Below are 11,454 nucleotides of genomic sequence, written 5' to 3'. Positions count from 1 at the left end.
CAAATGCGATCGCCCAAAACCACATCTGCTCCCACGCAGCAATGTTTGCGAGCAGAAATGCAAAGTTATATCGCATTTTTCACTAACTTATGATAGCAAATGAGCAGAGGAAATTTGCAAGTTTATGGTATTGTTGTTGGTGTGGCGTGTTCCCGAAGGCGAACACCGAGGGCGGAACATCGGAATGACAATTGCGACCGGATCGTCATCGCATCGCACATTGCACCCACCAACACCAACTTGCAACGCGAACAACGGCACACATCGCACACGTGCCCATTTGCAAATTCGATCCGATTGTGAAAACATTCAAACCGTTTGGCCACCAAATGGCCGGTGGTGTGTGCCCGTTCGATTTTAGCCTTGTGTTTGGTTTTGGTTGTTGCGCGGCATTTTCGGTTAATCGACGACTCGGTGAAAGTGCTGAAGAAAGTTGCGCTTGCAAAGGGGGTGGGCACGGTGGCACAAAACAAATACGTTGACAATGTACTGTTGTAACTGGTGCATCGAATTATGATTGATATTTAGCTAAATGCATCGAAAGTAGCGAGAAGTTAGAAGATCATCCTCTGTTTGATCATGCCTGTTTGTCGTGGTAAAACACCTTTCTTCTGTGCACGTGTCCTCCGTCATGTATAAGTGAAGCATTACTGGCAATTGTTGCACAAAGAATAGTGGCGTTAGGTTAAAAGATGTGCCACAACCCCTCAATGGGCCGACCACACTAACGCCGTCTTGCTGTTGAAGTTATCTCAACTCAGCTCACAATGATAGCCGTCATCAGCGTCAATCGCATCAATCGTTCGATCGCAATTTGCACGCTAGACTACTTATCATGAGCCCCCATCACCCCCCACCAAGAACACTTCACACAGCGAGATCGCGCACATTCACTCACTCACACACACACGCGCACACCCCAAACGCACACGTGCGCAAATAGCGCCCCAGCTGTACAGCCGCATACACGCGTAAAGGGTTTTAAATGGCCGGAATACCGTCACGCGCGGAACCTGCTCGCGTTGTTTGTGTGTTGTTTTTTTTTCGCTGTTTCCACTGACGTTGCATTAAAAATCGTTGCCCCGTTGCCGTGGTTTGCCGTACGGTAGCGGTGGCCCCGGAGTCATTTTGCCGGAAATGGCACTTGTCACTCGCAATCAAAAAGCGAGCCAGGCCCGTTCCAATGGCACCACCACTACCACCGCTTTTCGCTTTTCCGTCGATCGATTTTTGTTTGCGAACGGTAGCCGCGCATCGGCGAAAGATTTGTACTGCAGCGAGACGCGCGCCACGCTGGGCGATTGCACACGTCCACAGTGATATCGGGTGCGGGTTGGAGAACGCGACTGTCAAGCCGCGATACGCGCTGGGTGAAAAGGGTCGTGTCAGATCGCACAATACTTTAAACTAGGTTCACCAAACAAACAAACGAAACATTCCACAACATTCAGCAGCAATCGATACGCACGATGCTCTCGCGTTGCTTTCCGTGCCGCTCAGCACAAAACGTCACTAATCCGCGGCGAACCCATTCGCTACGTTGCATTTGCAATTTTCGTTAACAGTTAGGCAACTAATTACGGTGCTGGACGATGGCAGGCGGCTGGCGCGGTGTCGCGTAATGTGTCTGCTGTCTCCGGTTCCGACTCGAACGCACGCACGGTCTTGTACGCAGGTTGTACGGCTCGCGCAACTATTTCGACTGGTTGGCTCGGCGATCGACTCTTTGTGTGCAGGCTGCGCGATCGCGGGCTCGGTTGTGTTTGTGTTGGTGGTTTTCCCTTCGCACTATGGGTTGTTGCTGCGTGGCGCGATGGAACATACACAATTTATGAAAAAATAATCCATCGACCCGTAATTCGGTAAGTTAACTAGAAGGGGTGAGAATTTAATAAGAAATTGTGTTGACAGGGATGACTTTAAAAATGACTATTTAACCAAGGCATTATTTAAAACTCTTCTCTCTATTGGAATTATAAAAAGCTCAAGATAAAAAATAATATATATGGAATATATATGGAAATATATCGCTCAATAAGCGAAGAAATTCTCGTTCTAGACGCAGATTTCATGTGTAACGTTGTCATACTGCCAATAGATACCTCTATTCTCTACCTACCTATGATCTCAGGATCTCAGAAGCTGTAATGTCAAGCTTCTCTAAGGTTCAAAGGCTCAACAAGTGGTTATAGTTTTTTATCCTCGGCTGAAATGTTAATCTTGCGGGCCAGAAGTTAGCCACGAGTTCATTGATTTCGGCACGTAAAGAAGTATCAATAACTCCAACTCCAACTATAATAGATCAAAATCAGCCTGCAAGAAGATGACTTTTCTGCCTGTAAAATGGGCCCAAACACCCAAAGAAGTTTTTACGATACAGGTCTAAACATATTACTCTAGGAAGTGCCCTTTGGACGAATTGGTTTAATAAGCTTACTGAAAGCACAAATGACCCAAATAATATCAACATTTAATAAACGTAGTCAAAATTGTGAAGGATTATGCTCCTTAAACAATTTTTATGTATAGAAGGTGGTTACTTCGATCGAATGAGAATTCAGCGAATTCGGTTACTGAAGTCGTAGTTCCAAAGGTTTAGATCGTTTCGACTTGGACATTAAAGCCTACCTGCCTTAAGTATTGTTGAATAACTACCTTAAGTCTATGAGCAATCCATCCAATAGACTTTAAAATAGGTCTAAGCTTTGGTCGATGCTGAGGAGTACTAGCAATTACGTAGGGGCAGAAATTGTGAACTTGCATTACTTAAAAATCAATCAAGCGAAGTAGTTAAATTAAGTGAGACTGAGTCGAGTCATTTTTTTTAAAGAAATCCAGCACATGTGAAAGCACATCAAACAGTGAAAGTCCACCAATACCCTGAAGAAAATCCGCTTTATCCGATCCGAATGCGTTGTCAAACGATCTGATTTCAGAGTTCTTGTACGAGACAATAGTTGTAAAACACTTCATCATTAGCCATAAAGGTGCATTTTATTGAGTATTCAGTTAGTCTAAAGGCTTCCCCTCAACACGCACGACAAGTGTAGGATAATGTTGCTATTTGTTAGTATCGCTCAAATACGCTTTAGTTTTGCTAAATTTGTCCATCAATTGTGAGTTTCCAAAAGTTGTGTTTTCCTAGTAAGTAGAGTATATAATTTGCAAATGTAAATGGGTTGTTTTTGTTTTTCAAAGTATTTTTTTTTAGTTTTAGTTTTTCATTCACTTGAGCTCAACAATTTCGTAATCTCGGGTCGCATGCAAAGTGCACTGTCCAATGGGTGAGTGTTTGAATGACGGTTTCCAATTCGCTCGCTTCCAATTAATGTGTATAACCGAATTACCATATTGTTGTGAGACTCCTAAACACTAATCGAGGTAGGGTGGTGTGTGTTTTGTATTTTTTTAAATGCATCTTGCTTTGCATTGTTAGTTTACATGAATTTTCTAACGTTTACCTAGGACATTTGCTCTACACATTCACGCCCAACACAATGCTGTTTTCGATCTTTCCAGTTTCCACGATGATGAGCCTTCGAAGCTCCTGTGGCATGTTCAGCCAAGTGAAAGGCGATGCACTGTGTAATAGTTCTATCATTTTATTTGCTGCAAAGCGTTACGGCGCTTCCGACGCAAAGGACATTCACGAATCGTGCAGTTGTATTACTTTCTAATGCTCGGTGCAGGGATCGAACGGTTGGTTCCTTGCGAAAGGAATGGGCCAACAGGTTCTTGTGGGTGCTGGTTCTTAGCTAGCTTAACGTACAGTTTGGTTTGACAATAAATAACGTGACAGTATTGGCTATGGTGGCTGCAATGCTTAGAATTTGATTCCACCCTGGACCTGCGCCATCAAGGTGGCCGATGCCTGCAGTTTCTTCGTCTCTTCCGTAGTGAGAATTTGTTTCACCACGTGGCTTACTCCGTTGCGGCCCAGAACGCATGGCAGCGAAAGGTAGACTTCGTCAGTGACTCCGTGTTCACCCTGCGTGTATGAAACATGGTACGATTAACATCTTCTGCTAGTCACCACAGCAATGCCGGAAACTTACCTTAACCAGCGTGGAAACCGCATGGACGTTGTACGTGTTGCGCAGAATGGCCGATACTAGCGAGGCCACGCTCAACCCGATAGCCCACGAGGTGTAACCCTTCAGACGAATGACTTCGTAGGCGCTGTTCACCACTTCGTGGTGCAGCTCTCCCCACTTTTCCGTGTCCGCATCGGTACCGATGCTCGGGTTAATTTCCGCCAACCGTACGCCGGCCACATTGACGCCGGACCACACCGGTACGCTGCTGTCACCGTGCTCACCGATAATCCAACCGTGGCAGGAGGTGGGAGCAACGCCCAACTTCTGCGACATCAGGAAGCGGAAGCGGGACGAGTCGAGGTTGGTACCCGATCCGATGACACGGTTCTTGGGCAGACCGCTCAATTTCCACGCGACGTACGTGAGGATATCGACCGGGTTCGACACGACCAGCAAGATGCAGTCCGGGCTTTGGGCGACCAGCTTGGGGATGATGCCCTTCAGGATGTCCGTGTTGCGTTGGACAAGATCCAGCCGACTTTCTCCCTCCTTCTGGCGCACACCGGCCGTAATTATGATCAAACGCGATCCAGCTGATACAGAGAAATCTGCAATGGGAGTATTGAAGTACGGTGAGCAGTTTGTTAAGAAATGTGTTACAAATACTTATTGCATTCACAAAGCAATCCGTGACGAACGGGTTGTAACGGTAAATGTTGAAATTTGAAAACTTCACTAGCGCCACCTAGGTGTGAGAGTTTACACTATTTGTGAGCATAATGTGAGAGAAAATTGAAATCGTCTCACTCACATTCAACTCACTGTGAGATTCATCTCATTTATTATTTTTGGCGCAAAGAGAGTTCTGATTAAATGTCCCCAGAAAGAACGTTGAATTAGAACACAATTTTGGAGTTAAGAGCAGAAATAATGGTATTTGATTAAATACTTTACAATAAAAAGATATTAATATGAACTTTGTAAATTGCATTCTATATAGGGGGACTACAATTCTGAACAGATTGGAATGAGGTTTAAGCAACAAGTAGTTATTGCAATTACTGGGGGGAAATAGAATAACATCTGTACACTAGCGAATCACTTATTAGTGAACAACCGGTACCATTCACATCAACCGGAAGATTATTAATCTCGATGGTGCTTTAAAAATCACCCTAATGATGTGTCCACTTCATGCTTACGCCAACATGGACTTTGTTATTTGTTCTAGTGCATGTGTAAGTGAGTGTGAGCCAAAAGTGACCATTAAAACGAATAATGAAAGTGTTTTGTTGTTAAACTGATAGACCCAATCGGTTGGACGATTTGCGAGCAAAACAGCACTAATAAAGAAATATGACACACAGATAAGAACACTTTTAACTTCCAGTGCGAATGTTTGAGAGCAGGGTTTGCCCTCAGAGGCGCATGATAATGGTAAAGGGTTTTTTGGGATCGTTTTTTTAAATAGGTTAAGCTAATCGCTAAAACCAGCCGAATCATTTAGCGGACGTTATCTTCGGTACCACTCAATTTACGAGCGATGATCCTGAAGTACATTGCGATAGGAACTCTATCAATGGACAGCTAAAAATGGCTCCGAATACACTAGTTCTTCAAGCAGGCGGTGCTTTAATCATGGCAAAACGTCTCCTTTCATCGTTTGGTTTAATAGTTCTGAATGTCTGAACAATGCTCCGTAATCAGGTTATATGGCTGGTGAGTTTGATGCAGCTTTAATTAAATTACGAACACCCTCCACTTCACGCCAGTTTCATCCCGCTCACCAGTCCAAGCTGAAATGAAGCTGAACTTTAACGTTCCGTTGTCCGGAGGGCATTGCACTTACTTTCCCCAGTTGCATCGCCAAACTGCACCTTCTGCACTGAATTCTACCGAACCGGTCACACTTTCAGCAGACGCATCGCATTTTTATACACCCTGCATATGGCGAGAATAATCAAGTGAAGGCAACGCAAAACTTTAACAACGGGTGGACAAAGTTCATTGGGAGGTCACGCCGAAGTCGGTGTTTTGTGTATCGAACGTTGGGGCATGCGCTTTGGTGCGTTTCACCCACCGGTGAACACGGTGTGAAGCAAGCATCTTTTATTTTTGGATGGTGCAATTTCTTTTATACCTTCATCACGTCGTGCATTAATATGCCAGCGGGTGTATGTTCGAAGCCGATATCGTACGTTAATAACTGATAGATTTGTTTGCCTGATTGCCAAAATCGAAAAAAACACAAAAATCACTTTCGCTTTCATTTGGGAAACTTCCCCTGTAGCACAACATGTACAGCAGAATTAAATATAGGGCAAATAAGGTTTGTACGCGCGCGAAAGAGCACAGCCAAACAGCCGTTAATGCTCGAATGCTCTCATGCTCTCATTTATCTAACGGTCGCTCGCAGTCGCCGCTTCAATTGGCCACCATGGAGCAGATAGCAATGCCCGAATGATAGTAAAAGTGTTCTTGAAATGTCATTCAGCCAGTCTGGAATGATCCATATTGCCACGACACCACCCACCACCCTTGGCCGCGAGACACTGAATGGCACACGCGTTCCGTTTGAAACTTACCGGTTCCGGCGTTGATGTGGGCATTCTTCATGAATGCCGAACCGTGCTGCAGATCCAACATTTCACCCTGCAGCTTGTCCGCGTTGACATCGATGAGGGCCACCTCGCTGGACACATTCTGTTCGAAAGAGCCACCGGAAATAGGCAGAGTTTGTTGTAGAATCGCGAATTCGTTTGCTGCACTTGAACTTGGAGGGGGCGGAGGGATACATACCTGGGTCAGAATACTGAATGCACAGGCCATACCGACCTGACCGATACCGACCACGGTGACCTTGTTGCCCGACGAGGTCATCGGTTCGGCGATCTGGGTAAGCAGCTTAGCTTTCACTTCAGACATTTTGGGAAGAATTTCGTCTTCTGCCCTGCCGGAAGAAAAGGCACAGATGTGCACCGATAAGCACAGAGTTAGCACAGAATTGCGATAAACAGTCGGCAAGCACTTGAACTCACTTTGCACAGTAGGTGTAAATGAACGGTTAGTTATCGTTGGTAACCGCCGGAATGTCTCACCGGAAGAAGACACACTAATGAAAAAAACAACAATCGCACGAGTTGGTCTCGAGTCGCGTGTGCACTGTGATGCGGCCAGCGATGGAATATTTGTACTGACCTCGGTACGATCCGCCGATATCCGAAACCGCCGAGAGTGCGTCGTCTCGGCGCGTTTTTGAAGGTGACCTTTGGGTATCGTTGGGATTCTCTGTTTTTCCCCCTTGCCGCAATGTGTTTCCCATCGCTCTCGTTGCGGAAGATATCGCCCGGGTATGAAACGAACGTGGACAAGTGAGCCGATGGAGGGTTCGCTTCCTTTTCACGCACAGCGTACTCATGTACAGGCGCATACGCGGCGAGAGCGAATGAATTCCGTGCGCTTGTTTGACGATGATGAAACGATGGAACCGGGCTGATGTGGTTTGTGCGTAACGGTGCGTCAGCTGTTCGGCGTGTTTGTGACGGAATATGAGAAGTGCGTGAAGTTGGGAGAGTTTTGTTTTTGAAACGAGCCACGTGTCGATGATTGTTAATTTTAGAAACATATTTGAATGTGTTTTCTTTTTTAATTTTTAAGAAAATGTTACAGTTAAAAATCAACAGGTTAACCCTGCTTTAGTCAGGAGATAAGGAAAAGCAGATAAATACACCTTCTCTTGAGTGTCGTTTTTATACACTTCAACGTAAAATTGATGTAATTCCTTCCGACGATGTGTGATTCATCATTAACGATCGCATCCGATCGACTCTAATGAATGGAATAGAGAGAGAGAGAGTGAGAGAACGACTGGAACGGAATCAATGCATGATGCAACGATGCGCTGGAACGGAGCAACACAGATGCAATGTTCTACGCAATTTGTGAAATACACGCACAAGACACGACGCGGCCGGTTGGTTGTGAATGAACCTTTTCTCTCTGCCAGCTGCATTTGAACATCTGCCAAAGATCGTAGACGCAGCGGTTCGAAGCCAACGTTCTACGACTAGGCTAGCTCGGATGCAGTTTTGGTTTCACTCTATTACGCGCGTAAACTGCTGCTGCCAATGTCATTGCCGTGCGGGATGTAGGGCACGCGACAATTTGCACGTAGTACGTTGCATTAGTGTGATTAACATAAGTGAAAGGGATACTAAAGGAGATTAAGGGTACTGGTAACTAAATTTAAAATCAGGTTCAATCAGGCTGTTTTTCTGTTCTTTGAGGAATTCAAACATGATCTTTCTTTAAATTAGAACACGAACAATATTTTCATTTTTGTTGATTAATATTTTCTTCACTAATATTTTTGATACAGACATGTAAAAGATGGAGAAATAAATGATAAAACCACTTGATGGTTTTTTATATTCGTAAAAATATAACTATGAAAGCCACATAAAAATGCTTCTGTAAACATGATCGAGTTAATAGGATTCCCTTTATTAGTATTCGGGTTATATTTAATTCTAAAATGTTGCAACAACTTGACAAAACAATATAAATGCAAAAATGCATTAAACCTAGTGCTTATAAATAAATAAACATCACAAATATTCGCTTAATGCTTATTATTGTTTTTTATTATCAATTTTTTACCGAAACAACAACAAATTATCCGTTAAGTAGGTTTCAATTTCAGAAAAATAAAATTGTTCTGTATGAAAGTTAAGAGTTGTTTATTTAATTTTTAATATTGATTTTAAGAGAAAACAACAATTTTTTTGTTCGAAACTAGAAAACCAAAGATGAAAAACAAAAATTCTTGCTCAAAGTTGAGGCGAAAACCCCTGCCCAATGCGTTATACAGTGTGGTCAATGCGATTTGCAAAAAATGAATTCATTATTAATGATTGTAAAAATCATTCCTCTTTTAAAACATTTTGGTTGTTTTAAAATAATTTATAGTCAGCAGATATTAATTCAACGTTAAAAACCAGAACTAAAACCTTGAAGATGTTTTCCACATCAGGAAGTTATTCATTTTCAAGCACATATCAAAAACAATTTTGTAAAGTTTCTTCGGAGACAAAACATTACTTAAAATGTAAAAGTTTTAGAATATGAGTAGAAGAAAACCTTATTACCATCTTTAAATAAGAATAGATGAACAACTCGCATAAATGTTTCGTGAACAATAAAATGTATTCAGTGATGCTCATGCTACACCATGCAAAATATATGATCTACCCCATTGCGATAGATGCCAAAGAAATGGTTCATCGATGCACATCGTTCGATTTTTGTTCTACATTTTTACTCCATTCTTTAACGTTGAGGTACTATTTGTTAACTGAATTATTAATTTCCTTGTCTTCTTCGTATTTAAACACCATCTGGCCATGCATGGTCGGCGCTGGCCGATGTGAACCATGCCGGATTTTTGAGGTTTCACATTCGTCCCGTTCGTTCGATAACATATTGGCAGCGATACCTGATGTGGCCAAAAGTATGGCTTTTAGCTCACGTTTAATACAAACAATTGCAATGGGTGAAAAAAAATCTTTTCTTTCCTTTTCCACCTTATTCACGAATGCAGTACGCTTTGCAATGGAGGACAATTAACAATTCATCGTATACCAAACAATTGACATCCTTTTACAATTATTTGTGCATCAATCAAAACACTGTTTGTTGAGATCAGGTGTATAACGAAGGAGGAATTCACAAGTCTATAAATAACGTACGGATGAACGCGGAACGGCCACACGTCTTACGATGGTTAATATTTAAAAACACATAAAAAGGAGCATGCCTAAAATAACGCGTTTGTAGCCGATTATCTCAAAGAAGATCCGAAAGCTCAACGCATATCCAGCAGTGATGAAACTGTTACTGTACTTCAAGCTCCACACGTCGAGCTACGCAAGGGCCACCCATTCCATCAAACTGTTCCGTTGCGATGATTAGATAATGTTGCTTCGTGTGATGCTCCACTTTATTGATGTACGGTTGCTCCCGTCCCCCGTTCGCTTCGAACACGTTGGTCAAGCAAATCTTCTTTGCTCTCGATTTCATTCTCCGACCGTTCTTCGGTTCGGACTTTAGTGCGAAATGTGGAAAACATTTGCTTGATTTGCAACAGCAAACTACACGATTGTTTTAAGCGGCATCCGTCCCGAAACCGGCTGAGCCGAGTTTAAATATCTTAATTTATACAAAACCCGCGGGAAGCTTGACGAATCGTGGCCGAAACGCGACGAAAGATGTTTCGCGAGATATTTCAGTGGAAGGAGAACGCACCGAAAAGGAGAATGGATAAACGTTGAATGTAGAGAAGAGTTCGAGAGTGAGACGAAAAGGAAACATCAATGAAGTAAGAAGGTTTAAAAAACTTTCTGGTATGACTCGCTGGAAGCGAACATCGAAAAAAAAGAGTAAAGGACACACTGGGACACAGGAAATGGTCATGGAATAGTAGGCGTTTAGATGGTCAAAACTTACAAATTACTCAAATAAAAGTCGTTAAAATTTTATCATAGAAATAGCACATGGAAATTAAATAGGATTAAATGAGTGATTAACAAGAGCAGAATGCTCCAATATTTTTCTTGGTTAAACATTTTACTGTTTATAACAATTTGTTGACCTACCTGTTCTCAAATTTTTAGGACTCCTGGTGGAAACGTTGTGAGTAAAATTGCTACCAACAGATCCAAAAATGGAGAACCAAGTAGGAAGTAATAATGTTTGAAGTGAGCGTTGGTCGGTTCCGTTCGGTTGAAACAATTTAATTTCACATTTCACAAGCTGTAGCGAATGACGATCAAGTGATGTCTTCTTCGAACCTTTCCCCCCACGAGGAACATTGCGCCTTTCGGGCGTTAAGCAAGTGCTATCTTTAAAGCCTCCATTTTTTTTTCTTTTTTCCAGCATCACCTGATCTTTTGCGAGATCTCTGTGGAGATCTTTCACGGATGATTATGTTTTTTTTTCTGCTGGTAGTCTCCATCGGGAACACCTTGACGGAGCCACGGATAGGGATGAGCGGTCGGAAATTTGATAAAGATCTTACGCTGATTTCTTGTTTTTACCCGTCGTAACAAATCATGGCAGTGGGCTGAAAGGGCTTAAAGCAAGGCAACGGAGTGTAGTAAATCTGCGCTTCGATGCCAATGTGCATGCGCCTTGTGAGCGGTGCAGAAGCTGCATCGTTCATTAAGATTCGGACAGAATGAGTGTGTGTGTGTGTTTTGCTGAGCTGGGTAAGTTGTGATTAAATAAAAAAATATATACTCGTACATTCGAGTTTGACAGGAAGGCGGTTCGGAATCACTTCAACGGAGCTTTCCAGGAAGGTCGTTACATTGCAAAGGTGTGTTTTTACATACATCGGACACATGCACTTTGGCGAATC

General features: G+C 42.9%; 1 protein-coding gene across 2 annotated transcripts; it reads right to left on the bottom strand.

Moving 5' to 3' along the window:
• Positions 1-3,558: 3,558 nt before the first annotated feature.
• LOC128302229 (L-lactate dehydrogenase) lies at positions 3,559-7,187 on the bottom strand. Of its 2 annotated transcripts, none has more exons than XM_053039001.1 (5): positions 7,076-7,187; positions 6,837-6,982; positions 6,623-6,740; positions 4,056-4,645; positions 3,559-3,988 (listed from the first exon to the last, which is right to left on the bottom strand). In XM_053039001.1, the coding sequence occupies exons 2-5, from the start codon at positions 6,960-6,962 to the stop codon at positions 3,824-3,826; spliced, it is 999 nt and encodes a 332-aa protein (XP_052894961.1). In that variant the 5' UTR covers positions 6,963-6,982; positions 7,076-7,187; the 3' UTR covers positions 3,559-3,823. The 2 variants fall into 2 exon arrangements, with proteins under 2 accessions (XP_052894961.1, XP_052894960.1); XM_053039000.1 differs by having other exon boundaries at positions 6,837-6,987; positions 7,076-7,177.
• Positions 7,188-11,454: the final 4,267 nt, after the last annotated feature.

The sequence above is a fragment of the Anopheles moucheti genome, chromosome 3, assembly GCF_943734755.1.
Source record: "Anopheles moucheti chromosome 3, idAnoMoucSN_F20_07, whole genome shotgun sequence".
Lineage (NCBI taxonomy): Eukaryota > Metazoa > Arthropoda > Insecta > Diptera > Culicidae > Anopheles > Anopheles moucheti.
Note: the sequence above shows the minus strand (reverse complement) of the source record. Positions and strands in the feature narration are given on the sequence as shown.